This window comes from Dermacentor albipictus, chromosome 2 (assembly GCF_038994185.2).
Source record: "Dermacentor albipictus isolate Rhodes 1998 colony chromosome 2, USDA_Dalb.pri_finalv2, whole genome shotgun sequence".
Classification (NCBI taxonomy): Eukaryota; Metazoa; Arthropoda; class Arachnida; order Ixodida; family Ixodidae; genus Dermacentor; species Dermacentor albipictus.
The window spans coordinates 175,703,093-175,722,885 of NC_091822.1; the positions used below are offsets into that span (position 1 = coordinate 175,703,093).

General features: G+C 45.9%; 1 protein-coding gene across 1 annotated transcript in view; it reads right to left on the bottom strand.

Moving 5' to 3' along the window:
• Window positions 1-18,723, bottom strand: part of LOC139055799 (structural maintenance of chromosomes protein 2-like) — a 31,389-nt gene extending 12,666 nt beyond the window's left edge. Inside the window, exons 1-8 of the mRNA XM_070533351.1 lie at window positions 18,718-18,723; window positions 17,654-17,791; window positions 11,391-11,531; window positions 8,240-8,389; window positions 6,936-7,125; window positions 5,167-5,342; window positions 2,643-2,761; window positions 944-1,082 (exon numbers count right to left, since the gene is read on the bottom strand). Of these exons, the coding sequence (XP_070389452.1) occupies window positions 944-1,082; window positions 2,643-2,761; window positions 5,167-5,342; window positions 6,936-7,125; window positions 8,240-8,389; window positions 11,391-11,531; window positions 17,654-17,791; window positions 18,718-18,723 (1,059 nt within the window). The remainder of the gene's footprint in view (window positions 1-943; window positions 1,083-2,642; window positions 2,762-5,166; window positions 5,343-6,935; window positions 7,126-8,239; window positions 8,390-11,390; window positions 11,532-17,653; window positions 17,792-18,717) is intronic.
• Between the last annotated feature and the right edge of the window lie 1,070 nt (window positions 18,724-19,793).

Genomic DNA, 19,793 nt, shown 5'->3' on the forward strand with positions numbered 1-19,793 from the left:
AAGGAAATGTGTTTCAACTCAGCTACAACAGGGCAGCTGGCACCACCTAGTAAAACCGATGCTAAGATTGCAAAGCAAACACCCTGGAACAGGCAGTTTCGAAGGGGAAAAGACAAGCAGGAAGCACGGCTAGGCGTGGCATCTGGCTCGACGTCTGGCTCAACTAGTAAGCTTGGCTAGTGAGCTTGGTTAGTGAGCTCGGTTAGTGAGCGCGGCTGTTGAGCTCGGCTGTTGAGCTCGGCTAGTGAGCTCAGTGCCAACATGATCACTCGATGCCACAGGGTGAAATATGAGCGCAGGCAACGCTGCCCCCGTTGCATTTTCCCTGGTATTTTTGAAATCGAGATTTCGAAGTATCCAGAGGGTTCGTTCGGCACAAATACTTTTCGAGCTAAGGGGTGAAGATACAAAGTGGTTGACATCGCGGCAGGAAAAAAGATTTCTACGTAACTAATATTGTAGGATATGCGTTCGAGTTAACGCGCTTTTATTGTAATAGGTGCTCATTTCATTTGAGCCCCCGTTGGAGCTTTCGGGCACCGCCAAAGTAACTGAAGCAATGAAGTAAAAATTAACTTCAATGGACTCGAACTTGAGCTAGTTGTTCTTGATCTTGGACGACAGGTACGTTGAGCACGATATGCTGACACAGAAAAGGCAAATAAGACAATATGGGCACTTGCATTAAATACCTCTGTCTTTGGTATTTGTAACAGAGACGACAAGAGAAGTAATAGTGTAGTCCCTATTGTCTCTCCCCTATGTCTGTGCAATTTGCGCTCAACATGTCTGTCAGAAAGCCGTCCGTAACAATTCCAAATTCTTCAAATCAGAGTCACAAATAACGCAAAGTTCAGTAGGATTCAAATGGAGTCAATTTCAATCAGCATGCTGTCAGCTAGTCCATTTCACTTATGCAGTACAGAGGAATGCGGCCACACACCTTGCCACCGGCAGCCATCTCGAGAGCGCGTGTAGCACGTTGGTCCTTGACCGTGAACAGGTCACAGACGAGACCATATACTTTCCGCCGGTCAAAGTTGCGCACGGGGTCTGTGTAATTGAACGACAGGTGCTGGTTCCTGCAAAAAGCAATATTGAAAATTGCGGCGTTTAATATCCCAGAAACTGCACTGTGGTTTATGAGGGACGTTGTAGTGGAGGGCCTGGGACAAATTTAGCCCACCTGGAGGTTTTTTTATCGTGAACCCAATGTATGTCACATGAGCGCCGGCTGACGCTCATGCTGAATGGTACCTGAACAATCGCAGCGCTCAGAGTTCCGTCTAGAATGGCATTTTTAGTGGACGAAATGCATTATTCTTCCTAAATTTTCATCGGTGTCTTGTACAATGATGCAACTTGTGCATAAAACCATGTGTGCTGGTGTGAATCATCTCGGATTTCTTTTTTCATGAGTACAAAGAATCGTGTGTGGCAGCATTTTTTTAAAGAAATTGAATCTTATTTTTAACAGTAGAGTGACTGTAAGGACAGACAGACGTCACCTCCTAGGGCTTTCTCCATAGGCAGCCCGGCAAAAGTAGTAAGAGCCACTAACGTGGCTTCCATGGTGCAGGTACCTCCAAGATTGAGTCACACATACTAATTTGCTGTTATAGTTTAGTTTTTTCTTAAACAAAACATAAAACCCATGGCTCTGACACAAGAAATAAGAAAAAAATTCTGTTTTCATTGTTACATTGTGACACCCAACATCTACCCCCTAAAAACAATAACACTTGCTTATTATCAACATCAGTCACGGCTACATTGTGACACCCTACATCTACTCATTAAAAAAATTATAACACCGTTTGTTTATCATCATCATACACCCTACATCATCATCATCAGCCTGGTTACGCCCATTGCAGGGCAAAGGCCTCTCCCATACTTCTCCAACTACCTCAGTCATGTACTAATTGTGGCTATGTTGTCCCTGCAAACTGCTGCACCCTACATCTACCCATTAAAAAAATTATAGCACCACTTGTTTATCATCATCATCAATCATCATCATCATCAGTAGCGGCAGTCCAGCAGTAGCCACAGTGTTTCGGGCGTCCGGTCGCCATTTCGCTTTTGTATGCGTGGGTTCAGGCATGATGCGAACTTTGTTCGTATGTTTGTCTCGAGCACACAGCACCACAAGGGCAATGCCAGCGACGTGCTTCAAGATGCTTACAACATTGCGTAAAAGTTATTCAGATCGACAACGGTTACCCAGCGATGCGACTGGCTGAAGTGGCTGAACCTTTTGACAGTGTGCCCGAGGACGAGGCCTTGAATGGCTTCGAGTTAAGTGCAACAAATGTAGTGTGTGTGTGCGTGCATGCGTGCGTGCGCGTGCACTTAAGAGGAGCATTGGTTGAAGTGTTACTCTGCCCGAATTTGCAAAATACAAAAATTTTGTTCATGGAAATTGAATGCCTTAAACATGTGTGCATACAACATACAGGTACGAGTTTACAAGCGTGCATGATAACGTTTCGCCATGCCGACCGAGTCAAAGTAGGTACGTCTTGTTCGTAGGAAACTCTGTGCCTGCAGACTCTGCGTCTATGCATTGCTGCTTCAATTTTCCACTGCATACTGCCCATGTCTTCGAAGGCAAAATAAAAGGAAGCGAGATGGCTGACCTCGCTTCAAAGATGTCGATGTTCTGTCGCAAACCATGAATCTCCCGCTGCAGCTGCTGCTTCTGGCTCAGGAGGTTTTCATCACGTCCTTCTTCATAGTTCAGCTTGCTCAACTGGGCCTACATAAACAGAACCAAACAAATCTGCCCACTGTCTAAAACTTTGTAAACAAACAAACAAATGAAACCAAGCAATATGTTTAAAAACTGTTGGAACTATTCACTCTAAGAGTATTAACTGACAGTAGAGAGTAATGACTGGTAACAACTGCCTAAGTATGAGAGTTACAAATTTTTATGCGAAGCATATTACGAGGGCTCAACCCAGCTCCTCAGGCGCGGCGGTGACCATGAAATCACGTGACACCGTGACGTCACGACAGAGGAGAAGTGGAGGGCTCAACCCAGCTCCTCAGGCGCGGCGGTGACCATGAAATCACGTGACACCGTGACGTCACGACAGAGGAGAAGTGGCTTTGGCTCAACTCTTGCAAGACGGGCTGGGTGGGAATCGAACCAGGGTCTCCGGAGTGTGGGACGGAGACGCTACCACTGAGCCACGAGTACAACGCTTCAAAGCGGTACAAAAGCGCCTCTAGTGAATGCGGTGTTGCCTTAGAAACGCGCTGTTTCTAAGGCGTGCGTCTCTTGCTCAGGCGCACATTTCGTTGCCGCGCCGAACGCTGCTTTGCTCGACGCTCACCGCGTCCAATGCGGGGCGCGTAGTCGCTGCCCTGTAGCCCATTGTCTTACACCCCTTGGCGGGTCGACGGGAACGCTGTCGCGTTCCACTCTTGAAGGCGAAGAAGTAATGCATGAGTTGTTTCTTCGTCTAGCCGAACCAAATATAGCCAAGCAACAGCAGTTCACCAGGCTAAACAGTGGTTCAACAACTAAAATAAAGGCTAGTATGCTTCGCATCCTGGGCTTAACCTTACCTAAGCCACAGCCATTTTGCTATTTGATTAGAAAATTCTCGATAGTCGACCACCTCTACCACAAATGCCTCTACATTGAAATGACCTGTATAACGCAGGAATAATTCTGTCCCAGTTCTATTGTAAGCTGTGCAGTGCGGGGCCTTTACAACGAAGTGACTTGTATAACGAATTTAACGAAGAGCCGATGCTCGCCGTGACTCTCCCAATTTAAGAATCTTTGACAGGTGGCAAAGCACGACTTTACCATCGGCACCGACCACGGTCAACCTGCACAACAGCAATGATGGCTGCACGCGGAGCGTTGCTCAAGACAAGTAATGCACAGTCTGCGATTTCGTCTGTTGTGCAGATTGGTCTTCGATAAACCACCCGCCATAAAGACTTCTCTGGCACCTCTCTCCCTTCTTTTCCACGCCTCCGAACACGAATGGCCTGCACCTATAGCTCAACGCCGTGCCACCCTCTGAAACACGGATGGACCGTGCCAACTGTGCTGCTCCCAGATTGCTCGGTGGCTCCGCATTTCAGCAAACAGCTTAGTCACTCATGTTCGTGTGTGTTGGTTGCTTCGAAATTGTTGCTGGCCATGTGGTTTCTCAGCCTCGTTTGACTTGCCGCCAAAACGGAAGACGGCTGATCCGCCCACTGATCATCGGCAATGCACAACGTTGCAGTGAAAAGAAAGCGCACAGCTATAGATTTGGAAGATAATTGCTTCTAATCGATGAGGCCATCGTCGCAAACGTGCTTGCATCGAATAGCGACAGCGACGACAGCAGCGATGACGCATTAGAGCAGGCTGCCTGAACGTCGTCCTCACAGGAGGCCCGGTAGATGACTCAGTCCCTCCGAAACTTCATTTTCACGAGGAACCTTCTGCTACATTACGTGGAGCACCTGGATTTCTTGGAGAAGGATGTCAGCAAGCTTCGCGTAAAGCATGCAACGTTGACAGACATAGGCTTTCCTCGTGCAAGCCAGTGAGAAGTACGTGGCGAGATGCTTGTGGAGACCTCGTCTCAGCGTAATTCTTTTGGATTTTTCAAGGTGACAGGGTGCCGCGGCAACCTTCTTGCATTTTTTAAAAGGCCCCTGATGGGGCCACCAACGCGATGCCTCGGTGGAGCTCGCATAATGCTTGGCACCCGTGACCCCTCTTTGCAGTTGTTATAGCAGTGCCATTCTTTAACGCCGACAGTTGTGGCTCGTTATACATGATCAGAGCGCCGAGGAAGCAGTTAAACAAGTCAACACAATCAGCAGCCGGATGGACGAAGGTGGTGGGGAGGGGCACTGGCCTCCCCGCCATTATAGTTTTCTCACAACAGCTCTGCCACTCCCCTATTTTGATTTTTTCATGCAACCCGGTATAACAATTATCGGTTATCCCACCATTTTGACGAGCTGCTGGCAAGGCTAGAGGCAATGGGACTCTTGGCCTTACGCACTAAATAGCAGCGTAGCATCCAATACTAACCCAAAGCAAACCTGCTCCTGTGGCAATCGCGCCCGTCATTGCCGTGTCCCAATATAGCACAAGAAAATTTTCTGTTGTGCTAGTATGAAATCAAGTTGCCATCATACCCTTATCGCATTGAGCTCTTTCTCGATGCCGCGGTTGGCAGCCTCGTCCTTCTGGTAGCTGGCCTCGGTCTTTTTGCACTCGGCCTGCTTCTTCTTCGCCTCTTCCTGCGAGTGCTTGAGCCGCATCTCCGTCTGGCGGCTCTCCGTCTCGGCCTCCGCAATGTCGCTCTTGGCCGCTGCATGGCGAGGGTGACAACACAGAAAAAGTGAGCAATGCAAGCTTGCGTTCCTTTTGACTTGCATGGCCGGAGAAACAGTGGTTTAAAACAAGACAAGAGCAGACGGCTCGTGGCGTTTGCCCTCGTCTTGTTCTAAAGCGCCATTTTTTCGCCCAAGTACGTACCAACCAACCTAAATTTAGCTCTCTGTCAGTCAACAGATTCACGACTATTGGTGGTTGGAGCATGCAATACTTTTCTCAAGCAAATTTTGTGGCAGGCAAACTGTCTATTTGGAACTCGACAAACGAGTTAGAGAAACTGGCATAGGTGAGTGGAAGACCAAGGATTCAGACGCCACATACTGTCAGGAATATTGCTACCGTGAATCACATAGTTTCCATCATTACTCGAGGTAGGACAATCGGTCTACTTCTCAACAGTGTTGGTAAGTTTCTTTAGACAATCATCAGGAAAAAAGTCGCTAAGTGATAATACTGATGAATTCAGTAACGTCCAACTTTGGGCGGGTTGGTTACCCATTATTATGCAGATTGTATTGAATGCTTGGAAATTAAACCATGTGCTGTTTCCTCCGAGATTATTTTCACATCTGTTAACATCATAAAAGCAACAAGCGGCCGATGCCGGCAATGTTTAGCGATGTATACAATTGATGCTATGTTTCTGCACATACAAGCTAAAGAAATAAAACTGCACTTTTAAACAAAATGTTGCCTTATAGAAAAAGTTTAACATCCCGAGCACAACGTAAGCAGGGTTGGCTATGAGTGCCCTCTCCTGGCGATGACATTAAATACAAGAATTGTTGCTTAAATGAGAAAGCAAACAACGTTCTAGGAATTTAGTAAAAGAGGCATTAGTATAAGGTGTATGCATAGCTGCCAACTTGTGAACTTTAATATAAATAAAAATCCTCAGTACATTACAAATGGGAAGGGGGGAGAGTGCGATAGCACATTTAGCCTGTGCACAAACATCTTGTCAGATAGACATAGACACTTTACAAGCAATGATTTACTTTTAGACTCGGCACACAATTAGCAACAATCTTGAAAGAGCAGAGGCTGATTTTTAGATCACTTCGTTGCTGCCGATTTCACCTACTTCAGAAACTTGGATAAATGAGAAACAGCACGCACACAAATATTTACATGGACATGGCCAAAAACAACAGAAGGTGCATCAACCAGCCAGTCTCCACTCTACAGGAAATCGCCTGGATAAGCTTGTTCAAAGCAAGTACCCCTCTAGTGTATTGCGTCTTGTGCCGCCACAAAATAGTGGCACTGGTAGCGTCACAATTTTTTTCCTGCATCCATTTTGTAGCAATCTAGCAGCACCCCAGCCTTCAACACCTTTAAAGCTTTTTTTTGCGGACATGATGTATATTTCGTGGAACAACGCAATATAATTGCAGAATAAGCCCAAGTTTTTATGAAAAATTCGGGAGTCGGTAGGTATGTGGCACTCAAGAGGCTAGCAGTCTGGAACAGCGCAGTGCCAGCTGCCTCAGCAGTGTGCCGAAAAAATGTAAGATACGATATCCTTCTGTTCACCACTGCAGCCAACACACGCAACGTCACGTACCCCTCAACTGCTCGGCAAGAGTCGCCTCCTCTCCCTCGGCGTTGCTCGCGAGGCCAGCGCTGACCGCCTGGAAATGCTTGTGAGCCGCGGCCATGGCCTCGGCATCCTTCTCGCTCTCCTCGGCCAGCTCGACGAGCGTCGCCTGCAACTTCTCCACCTGCTTTTCCTTGCTCGCTATGGCGGTCTTGTCCTGGTGGCAAAGAAGCAGAGCTTTTGTTTGAGCTGGTTGATCAGACATTCTGGTGTAAGTACTAAAGCACCAGAAAAAGAAAGACGCAGTAGCACACATTAATGGGACAGGCACCAAGTACCAGCTGATTTTATTCTTTGACGGAGACGAGCATTTAAGCCACAATCAATACAGCAGGCACCTTAATGAAGCCAGCAAAACAACAGATACAGTAGAATGCTCATCTCCTTCAAGCAATAAAATCGGTTTGGTAGTCGGCGCCTGTCCTGTTGACGTGTGTTTCTTCGTCTTTGTTTGTTTTTTGTTTTTCACCGTAATACTTATACTGGTCGGCACAGTCCTCCAGAAACTGCATAGCTAACACAGGAAAGAGCTCTTAGTTGACGACTTCCTTTCAACTTGATACCATTTCTTACCGTTCATTCATTTGCAGAGCTCGACGTCATGAAGATTCACTGGCACCACCAACACATTGCACGCAAGCAAAAAAAATTTTTTTTGCAAGCTTACTGGCAGAAATTTTTCTCGGAGCGACGCCTTGGTGGAGAGCGTTGGATTAATTTTGGTACACAGGGTGTTTAAATGTGCACACAATGCATGGAACATGAATGTTCTTGTATTCTGCCTCCACCGGAATGCGGCTGCTGCAGCTGGGAATGGAGTCCACAACCTTACACACAGCAGCACAACACTGTAGTCGCAAGCCACCATTTTCTCACGTTACTCAGCAAAGATTGTTCTTGTGCTCTCTTTGCTTACAAGCATGTAGCTTGTTTACTCAACTATGGCTTGTCATTTACAAAGAATACAACAACATTACTCATGTTCTTTTTAACTTTTGACAACTGTTATTACCATTCAACAACTGCATGCTTATTTAATGCTCCCATTACACTACATCTAGCTTACGATAACATAAGCTCTTGACATTTTTCATCATCTCTCCAGTCTTTCCTATACTACTTATTCACCGGTGGCACAGAATTATATTGTGCCATCGTCGTGCAGTTCATCTTTTCCTAATACCACTTGCCAGGTGCACACAAAATTTACACCTGCACCGGTTGCAGTGAAGACACCGGCAGATTTAGAGCACTGAGCCGAGACAGCGTACCTCATCAAGGCTCTTCTGGAGGCTCGTGCGTGTCTTGTGCTCTTCCTTAATGCGCCCCTTGCTGAACTGCAGGTCCGAGTTGGCCTTGGTCTCCTCCAGCTGGCACTCCTTCAGGCGACGCTCCAGTGACTCCAGCTTGTCACCGGTCTCCTGTGAATCAGCGGGCAATCCGCAATGTCACGACCACAACAACCCGACTGACACCAGCCCAATTGGTGCCACTGCGAGACCACAACCGCTGCAGTCCCTTTTCCAATTATGGCTACTACTTTCTAATGCATAACTGCGAGTCGACCTAGTTGGAACAGATTCATTTTTAAACGAACTTCTTGTGCAGAAATCAAACTGGGACAAAGAAAAGGAGCAACACAAGGACGAGCGCTTGTGTCGCTTACTTTCCAGTCGGCAATGCTGTGGAGGTTACGCAAGGTAGTGCGGTCATAGAAGTCTTGCTCCGTGTTTTTCGCAGTGCAACTGTTTCTGGTATGCGACACTTTCTGCGGTGCAACTATAGTTAAACCTCAACATAACGAAGTGTGTTCATATGCAATTTCCAATACAAAAAAATTTCGCTGCCACCGCAAAGGAATACCGAGGCAATAACTGAAAACTCCAACGGACACTGATGGTCAAATGGTTCATTTACATGTGACTGTTTGCAAACACACCTCTTAAATCACGTGCAGCGTGACAGAGAGCGGACACAGAAGTGGAGCAGCGTCTTTGCTGACAGTGATTCGCTGGTGAATTCAGCGAATTCCAAAATCATGCGGCGCGCACTGCCCGATTTCAGGGGCCACAACTGACGACTGCAGTGTGAGCACAGCATATCGTACATTTGTACACCGACGCATTTTATGCTGCATATACTTCTGTATCTCAAGCGTACGTTACGTCAGCGCCCAATTTGGTGTTTCTTGTCGCCAACTGTCCCTGCCTCATGTGGCAATACAGTTGAATTTCGTTAATGCGACTCCAGTTGTGTATATTTTTCAGCTAATCCGGTTAACAGATGAAGAACCCTGTATCCCAGAGCGCTGTGCAAATCAAAACTGACAAAAACCCCACCGTCAGGTGCTGTAGTGATGAAAGGGGTCTATTGCTGGAAAAGCTTAGCCTGAGATATGCTTTCGCTACTATGATGGAGCCATTTCTAGGCGTGCGATTTCATTTCTAGGGTGCAATTTCACACAGTGTTGCTTGTACGATTTTAATATGCAATGCATTATTCAAGCTTGAAAATTTGGCGTAACAGCCCCGTTATGGGCCATGTGCAGCGAAATTGAGTTCTATATAGTTTAAAACTTCTAGAAAAAGTTCTTATTGTGCTGCCACCTCTCGGCTTCCATCAAAACTTTTTTTCTTTCCTTATGATGTCTGCCATGACAGTAGTTTCATTTCATTTCATTTATTTTACCCTCAAGGTACACAGTACATTATAGAGGGGAGGGGCTAAGAGAATACAAAGTAAACATTGGTAAAAGTAACCAAAACAAAATAAATAACAGCAGTAATAATTCCAAATTTTGAGTTGACATCCGATGATAACGAACAGAGGTACAAAAGATAAATACAAATGTGATGTACACGATGGTAAAGAGGTTCGAAAAACATATTATGTAGAGTATATTTACAAAATGCATTGTTAACTTCTTTTATCATGATGCTGATGAAAACGCTGCAATAGAGAAAGGTATATACACATAGGCAAGACAAATGGTAAATATATCACAAAAGTTTGTTTTCAAGTTTCCTTGCGTGCGCTCACATACAAAGTTCGATTATGCTATGGGTGTATGCACTGGTTGCTCTGTTGCAAGTTAAACGAGCAGTGATTCCTCTCATCCGGACTACAAGCGCCGAACAAGAATATATCTGTTTCAGCATACCTACTATTTTAATTCTTATCATAAGTATTTATGTAAGCCCGTCTGTATTCACGAGTTCTGTTTGAAATATGTAAGTCTGAAGATTTTAAATATGCAATAAAACATTTGACGCTGAAAGGGTTAACAATCTATCTAACATTTGATTACAGCAAGTATCTCGCTCGCTTAATTTTTTTTCTAGCAGGTGGGCACCACTCAGGTTGCTTGCAGAGGCTCACATGGCATGGCTCACTTTTGCTGTGGCTGCGCGTCGCTGGGACCGTGTTCTCTAACGATACCCGTCATTTTTATTGTTTTTCTATTTTAGTCTTCCGAACGTTCTTATTGGTTCGGAAGTCTGCCGCACTGCTGTCTTTGCTCGGATAGCACCTTTGATGCAACACACGATAAATATGAAAAATGACACTGAATGTTTCAAAATATGAGCCCCAGTTGTGTCAAACCATAAACATAAGTTGCATAATTAATGCATTTGTTTAAAGACTAATTACGGCATTTTATAGATGTATTTAACAATAAGCCATGTATAAAACTGTACAGATTAAACAAAAATTTCACTTTGTTGTTACCTAAAAATTATTTACTTGTTTTCTCTCAAAATAAGTCACTCTCAAGAAGTTAAATCAGCAATAACAAAATTTTGCTCTCGGGGGATGCATATTTTGAAAAAGAATGTGACCTTCACAGGTCAACCCTGTGACAAATTGATGAAAAATGCAGACTTTTCTTTTTACAGGCCTGCATTTTTGTGGCCTTTTCTTTTTCCTAAATGATATGATACCAGGAATGCCTCTAGCACTTTTACTGCTATTGTTGAAACAAAAAGTAGCAAAAGACATTGCATATTATTTATGTGCCAAATTACAAGATACTGCAACCTTTGTCATAACGAGCTACTGTATAAGCCAGAATACAGGTAGATATTTTTTCCCGGAAAGAAAGCAGCTAAAGTCGTCCTTCGTCTTATTATAGCGATCTTTAGCCCATTGTGAGTTATCTTCTGGCCAAGTCAAGATCAGGGGTCGATCTATATTCTGGATCGACCTAATTCTGGTTTATACGGTAAGTCGTCTTGGGCCCCCAAGTGGTTAAAACAGACACATCACGGTGACTGTCATGTTACACGACGAGATAGTGCACATCCTGATTACGGAGAGACTAAGAACAATTGTGGAGTGAAACACCAGGGAGTGCTGAGACAGTGTTGAAAAATCAGCCCTGACGGTGCACTTCACGAAGTGCAGGACACCTCTAGGCCTTACCTCATCCTTTTTACGCTCCATCGTGGCGATGAGCTTGCTCATGTCCTTGGTCTTGGCCTGCAGCTCCTCGACCGAGGCCTTGGACTGCTGAACGGTCGCCTTCATCTTCTCCAGCTTTTCCTTCGAGGTCCGGCTGAGCTCCTGGGCATAAAATGCAGAACATTATATGAATACAGAAATGTGAATGCCGCGTGAACTTAGCTATAACTATAATGAGACAGGAATGCAAGTGAGTGATCTGCAGCGTACGCCCTTAAACTAAATTACTGGTTGTTTCGCTTGGAGCTGGGATAGAACTTGAGTAGTGGACCATCAGCAAGAAGCTTGGCTCATTACTTACGGCAAGGCTTACATTGGTCCCAAATTAAAAAAGCTGCTAGTGGGAACTGTTCAACTTGACTACCCTGGGCAGCTGCTGTTCACTTTCGTTACAAATAGGGTTCCGACTTTTCCATATGAGAAATTTGAAAGCCAGAAAAAATGCGATACCTAAAGACATGTGGTGGCGCCACCATGGATTTCTCAAATCAGCTGGCGGTGATGTCATGATTCTGGCGGCATCTGCCCAAGCTTAGTTAATTTCTTGTAGTAAAAGATGGACTACATTGTATTCTAAAGTAGCCAACGAGTGAACTTATTGAGCCAGTATGGCCAAAGTACAAAAAGTACTTTGAAATCAATGTCCTCATATTGAGAAACCAATGCTATGGCACCAGCTTGAAATTTTTTAAAACTGTAATCATTTTCTCTTCCAATAACTAACCTAGTACCACATAATTAATGACAAAAAAACTTTGGGAAAATACTTCATCATTTTCGATTGATTCAGTGTAACTCTCTGGTGTTCCTTTAACCCTTTAAGTGTCACCGACGTCCCAGTACACTTCCACATTTCTGTCCAGCCATGTCACTGACACACCCATACATTCTCCAGTCTCTCCACTCGGATGTGTGTAGTAAGACAAAGTTGGTGAGCTTCAAGGTAGTACTGCCATCTGTAGTACGTTTGTAGAATAATTTTTTTCTCCTCTCTGTGGGTTTGCTCAGTATAGGCTTTTGCTAGCGCGGTGCGAAACGCGCCCCTTTGTAGGCGCTGGTGTGCTTTCTACAGGACAGCTCTGCCCTCTGTCGTGTCCCTTTCACCTGTTGCCCTCGTTGCTTTGTCTGGTTGAGTACAAGTAAACGAAAGCGCTCCTTCCTTGAGCATGGATGAGTGACCGCTTTGAGATGGCTGCTCGCGTGAGACCTTCACTCCTAAATAGAGTGGTGGCTCTTCCAACTACAAATACATGCCAAGCTCGAACTCCAAAGATGAAAGTTTGTTATCGGAAGAAGAAGCCACTTCAACTGCATTGCATTCTGACTCTGACACGCCGGCAGCATCATGGAAGCATGTGCACCAAATGAAACGAGGTTGTAGACAGGAAACGAAGGTATGAATGTGAGGACCATACCAATAATGCATTTGCCATTATTTGCATCTTTCTTTTCAGATAGTACAGAAGCAAAAATAAACAATGGTGTTCGGTTTCTAATGTCCAAGAAGAAAAGCGAATGCTGGGGGTGCGCCACCTCGGAAAAAAAAAAACACTGAAAGGATTAAGTGTGAAAGAAAGCCTCATTATGTTTTCTTGTGCACAGACGAACTTTCAACCAAGCTTCTTGACAGGTTACTCAACTGTCCTCTTGTTTGGAAAGTGCAAAAGCCTGCACTGTTTTGCTTTTTTACCTTGATGTTGCCTGTACGAGGCTGTCTTCTTTGCCCGATTTGTCAGAAATGGAACTACACTTACGATGTCTGCTGTGCATCTTGCCATCTATCTAGCCGTCTATGGCGAGTATTTAAATTTTAATTTTCTTTCCCCGGAGGCACTACGCATTCTTCTTGCAGGACGCCAAAATTGCAACAGAAAGATATACATCACATGGACGCCTGCTCTCACCCTCACGGAGGACGGTAACAACGAGGCGGCACACGACGCGGCTCGAGGGCTTACAGACCAAGCCGCAGTCGCAAGTGGCGCCCCGACACCCTCCGGACGTGACGGTGCGGTAAAGAGTGGGAATGGGAGGACAGAATGACCACATATAATGACATCATGAAACGCTGTAGGTTAAAGAGGGGCCTATTCCCGCGACCTCATGCAAAATTAACAAAAAAGCAGTCTGTCGCATGGCGGCAGTTACAAACTAGTACGTATCCAAATCCAGCGGTCTCGCATATCATATATCCGGATTCTAACGGACAAATGCAACACATGTGAATCCAGAGCCACTCTGGAACAATGCCGAGGGATATATAACAATAACGAGAACAAGGCCTCTAGCAAAAGCCTTCGCACGCGTTGGGAAGCCGCACTGCTCAGCCCCGCCTTCGAGGATCAACTATGGGCCGTCCAGAGGGCCGAGGATGCCACCAGGACCCACGAACTCCTGGCCGTCTTCTAGGCGGGGCCTTTGGCCCTCCCCACCAACTCGCAGGGCACACAATAAAGCTATTTCCTCCTCCTCCTCCTTCTTTTCATTTTAACCCTTTGTGGTCGTTCAAGACAGGCACAAATTCGCTCATTTACACGCTACGCAGAAAAAGCGCTCAGATGAACAAACGCACTTAAGTGATTTATTTTTGAAAATTCATTTATTCCCGAGGCTCTGAACAGTACTTTGGCACTCTGTGGTAGCACTCTTAAGTACTCCTGGGTGAAGATCAGGATTTGTACTGCAGGTCTGCAGGGTCCTAATTGTCACTTGCTTTTAAATTATTCTCATTTGAGGACGTTTGCTGACCATTCAATCGCGAACAATATTTATCTACACCACTAAAACAATCCAATTCACTTAACTCAAGTGAATTTTGTCCATAAAACGAACATGCAGAGAACGCCGTCATCTTGTCGTCGCTTCACACTACAAATCACGCTAAAAATCTCTTTGAGCATGCAGGAAGGAAAAAAAATGTTGCCAGTGTCGGGAGACATTGCAAAGTGCACTTATTAGTTGGAAAAATTCCAGAAAGCTGGCACTATCAACCCAAATAACCGGCGAACACAAGCATGCATGCATGTTGGACACTTTCCGACATCTGAACAGAAGAGATATTTTTTCCATGTTGAGAGGGGCCCAACATATGACTGCAAAGGGTTCAGAGAAAGGCTACCAAAACAAACCCAAAGTTTGACATGCCTTTTATCATTTCTTACAGTGTTGTTCACGCAAGTTTGGATCCGTGGCCTGCTTACTTTAGCACAAAGTCTAAATCAAAGTGCTTTTCCTTCCAACCACACTCTGCAACTTTTCAAATGCTTAATTCTATGTTGAGAAACATTCCTTGGTGCAGTGAGATGTGTGACTATGCCGACCATGCAACAAAATGCGATGGCTGCTGTAACCGCATGACATCCGCAACACCGGCTAGCAGCCACATATGGGCCAGCCAAGCCAGGCTGTTTCTGATGCATCTGTTCATCTTTCACACACAGTACTTTGAACTGAGCCTTCTCTGTGGCTTCCTTTACAAATACTTCAGTGGTGGAACAGCCATTTCAGCTTTAGGCGCAGGTCCTGGTGCAAGCAAAAAGCCGATTTGGCGCGGCAGCAAGCACTTTCGGCACAGGGTCCAACACACGTGCTTATAATATACCATGCAAATTTTGACATTTAGTCAATATGTTGTGGATACAGGTTTCCACGAGGCTTATGCTGCGAGCACAGTCAGAAAAGAATGCGACGCTCCTCGGCACAACGCACAACGGGCGCTATGGCCAGGTTCGTCGATACGACACAGAGAAGGCACCACAGACAGATCGTCAACAAATGCACGCTTATCAACCCAGGATGCAACACACTGCGACAGTCACAGCTTGTGCGCAAAGGCTCACCGCAAGGCCGATTAGGATGCACGCCTGCAATGTACATGACATCCCACAATATACCGTATTTACTCGCATAACGATCGCACTTTTTTGTAAGAAAAAATTGATGCAAATTCAGGGGTGCGATCATTACGCGAGAGTTATATTTCCCGCGAAAAAGAAAAAGTTTTTTTTTTCGCCCCCCGTTTGCTGCGGGATGCGGGTGCGGGACACCAAAACGAAAATGGCGGCCGGCGAAGCAAGCCGAACGCACCGAACGCGATTTTTTTTTCTTCTCGTGAGTACATTACATGCATTGAAACAGTTTTTTCCGTGTCAGTAATAAATAATATCGTTAATATCGGCAAGTTTGCGGCAATAACGTAGCCATGCCCACTTTGAGGGGGCAGAAACAGATGGGCACGCTTAGCTGCCAGTGACATAGAAACACATGGCGGGCATGCTGCAGAAACTGCAGCATCTGTCTTCTCTACTATCCTAATACCGCACGTTTGTGCTAAGGGTTGGTGAATATCTTAGCTGTGTTACAAGCGTTGGGGTATGAATAAAGTACACTTTTAACGTATCAGTGTAAACGTGGCTACTACCGCCCCTCGCGATTTGTTGCTTGCCCACGAGTGCAGATGAGAAGAATCGAAAGGTGCCTTTTTTGTTGTTGTTGACCGCAACTATTATAAAGCCTACACATAATAAAGGAAAGTTCGGTTGTACCTTTTTATGCGAAGCATATTACTAGAGCTCAACCCAGCTCCTCAGGCCCGGCGGTGTCGCCTTCAATACCACGTGACACCGTGACGTCACGACAGAGAAGAAACGGGGCTCCAACTCGCGCCGTCGCTCGCGGCGTCGCGGCGGTATATAAGCAGCTGCGCTTGCCTCTGCTAGACACTCATTAGGTGAGATGCCTCCTGGAGACAGAGCTGCTCGTTGGAATGAGAAGCGAAGGTTGCGGCGTGCTACAAAGACTGTTTCTAGGTGGCTTTGCTACGGCGCAGCGACTACGCGCCCCGCATCGGACGCGGTGAGCGTCGAGCAACGCAGCGTTCGGCGCGACAACGAAATGTGCGCCTGAGCAAGCGCCGCACGCCTGAGCCGACGCCGACGACACCGGCTTTTCTGCGACACGAGCTCCTTAACGCTGTCGCGTTAAAATAAAGGCTAGTATGCTTCGCATCCTGGGCTTAACCTTAGCTAAGCCACAGCCATTTTTTTTTGTCATGGAAGTGCAGAAAGTGATGAAAGTAATGAAATGAGGCATCTACTTAAGAATGTTTGGTGCGTGCAGACCGCTTGGTTCGTCTTGAATAGTCGTTCGCGTAGCATTCAACAGATGGTAAGTGCGATCATTATTAGCTAGACTTGGCACACGACCTATCGCTGCGGCAAGTTCGGGGTGCGATCATTACGCGGGAAATTTTTAAAAAATCAAATTTTGACGACAAAATTCAGGGGTGCGATCATTACGCGAGTGCGATCATTATGTGAGTAAATACGGTACTCATGTCACGCCATGTACATTAGGGAGTTTTCAAATAGGGGCTGCACAGGTTTCGCAGCCGCAAGGAAAAAAAATAAAACAGCATCAGTGCCACTGCGCATGCGCGAAACACAAACAGGGTTTTGCATTTGCGTCGGTGACTTTGTCACCGAAATAACCCCCGACCGAAGCTCGACGCAATACTTTTGCGTCAACAAGCATGCCTCACCCATTGAAGTGGCGGCTCTCGCCGTGTATCACATGTAACCTCATTCGCTAATACCACTTTTAACTATGCACCACGTGCGATTCTGACCGCAGTGGATCCTTCCAAAGCCCCGCTATCACACATAAACACAGAAAAAGCTTTAACTTTAATCCTAGAATGTGACATCCTCCTTCGGCAAACTCCGTGGTACCACACATATAATTTCTCACTATATAGCGAGAAACTATGGACGGGCCTCTACCACCTCTACTTCTATGATGATGATGATAGTGTGCTGTTGGTTTTGATTTACGTTTTGCTAGCTGCTAAGCATCGACAGAAGGAGGGATTCACTCTTATGCATTTTTGGTGCAGGCTCTGCGCAATTTCCCACTAAAATGCCATTTTGGGACAGGATGGCGCAAAGGCCCACTCTCGGCGGAGTTTGGCACAGCTGTTCCACCACTGATGCTTATTATGCAATGCAAAATTAAGCAGCTTCATGCAAAAGGAAACTATAGTAACTTAAAGAACACCGATATTGTAGGCTAACAATGCGATTCACATGCAAGTAAGTACGATGATACACGACAATTCGCAAGCACAAATGCTTGTTCACATAGAAGCAGGAATAAAAGTAAACACAGAACAAGCAGCCAGGAATGTGTGTGTAGTCAGGGTTAGGTAATTTACAGCAGACACTGACCTCAGTCTGGACATACTGCCACGCGACATACAACTTCGTCAGGTGATCCAGCTCTCGCGACACCTTGGTGTAGTCCAGGTACGCCTGCCTCTCCTCCTTCAGCTTGTTCGGCGTAGGCGTGATCTCCTCATTCAGCAACTGAAATGCCCACACACAAATCAAACGTGTGGTGCAACACAAAACTTCAAAGAGGCATCAAAACATGTTCCTTTGAAACTGAGGTTATTCTGAAATCTGCAAGCTTCCCTCTCCTCTGAGATGCTAGTCTAGACACTGCCAAATTCGCCATCTGAACAGCTCTGATCACAGTGCTGTTGCGGCCTTCCTGATTGGCTCAAAACACCAGCATGGTGGAATTAAACCACATGGCCGCCCATGGTCATTGCAAGCATGCTGGCTAACACAGTTACCACAAATGAAAGATCAGCACCTGTGACTGGAAAATGATCTGGCGTTTGCAACACTTAGCACTGGAGGCCATGAATAGAACTGCAACAAAAATGTCAGGCTGTTCATGCTTTCCCATTACATAGGCTAACAGCTGTCAGAGAATAGTGGAGAGAAAAGCTTTTGCACCACCTAAAATACAGCAGCTGGCCCAGAGGCGATGATGATGAGAAAATCTTAACTACAACAGCAATGTCACAATGTTGACGAAAACACCAAAGACAGCATGACAGCTAACACCGTCTTTTCTTTCAGGTGGTTTCTAAACTCCATTTCATACTTAGCAGGGAACGTTGCCGAAGCTATGCAAGTAGTGCAGTCATAAAAGTCTCCGCGCCATTCACAGTGCAGTTGGTTTTGATGTGCAATGATTTCTACACAATTAATAATTGTACGTACGGTTAAGTCAGATGTCGTTATTTGTGCACCTTCGTGTTTCCAAATGTGACATACCTACTATGTTCTCGTCGTGAGCGCAAGGGGTGTGCTGCAGCAGATACAGAAACGTGCCACTCAGCTCATTTGGTGGTAAATAGGTGCATATCTGCTATGTTTTCCACGTTACAAATCACTTTCATATTTTGTAACACAAGAGTACAAGACGATGTTACACCTACCTGCATGACGCATGCCTATATCTTTCTTTCATGTGTGATGCACAACTCTTCGCTCTAGCTTTTACAGTGTTGCCTGCTAGCATGAAACGAAGTATACTCAGGAAACAAGATAAGACAGCAGCAACAAATGATATGACAGTGTGGGGAAGTACTACGACTCGCACTGACAAAAGTTTACCAGATGTTAACGAAAACTGCAATGTCGTATGAAATGGAAACGCCCATTCTGCAGCTCGGGAATGTAGACAGACATCAGCGTTCTGTGAAGCACCATTGATAGCTAGCTGATAAAGAGCTCAAGAAAGAGTGCAAGGGTTTAGAAAAGAGCATAGAAGGATCGTGGAAGACAGGCCAGAGTTGTCGACAAGCAGACCTCAAGACCAGCTAACCAGAGTAAAGGAGTGACAGGGCAGTGCAACAGCGTCCAAAGCTAGCATACAACCACAGCCAGCCGTTGGTTCACCCCTGGCAACAAGGGCACCAGTCAGCCAACCACTAAAACCATCAACCAGCATCCATAAGCCTCTTCCGAAGATCTTGAACCAAATGAGAAATTTTCTCCTTTTGCAATTTTCTTGCAAAGGACTTGGGGATTCCAGCGACGAATGGCCGTGGACTTCAAGACAACCACGGGAGTGAGCCGATAACAATTATCGCTGGCTATCGGTGCCGCGCCATTTAGTCGGACGCGCGCCCTGCTGGGTACAGATGACGCGACAGGTCTAGAGCTTGGAGAGACAACGCTGCTTAACCCATCACTCGTCGGAACGCAGACATCAAAGGACATCGCCATTTCGAACCAACTGACTATGGATCAGCGACTCAAAGCTGAAGTCGAGAAGTCTCTGAGCAGTTCTTTTGCAAGAACCCGACGGGCGTTTGCATCCCGTGTCCTACGATAGCTGCAAGCTTCTGCCGCGTGAAGCTGTCTACTCCACAATTGAGAGGGAGTGCCTCGCCATAGTGTGGGCTGTACATAAATTTCATGTGTACCTTTACGGTAAACTGTTCATCGTGCAGTCCGACCACCAACAAGTGCCATACCTCGATTCGGCGAAGCACGTGAACAGGCGCGT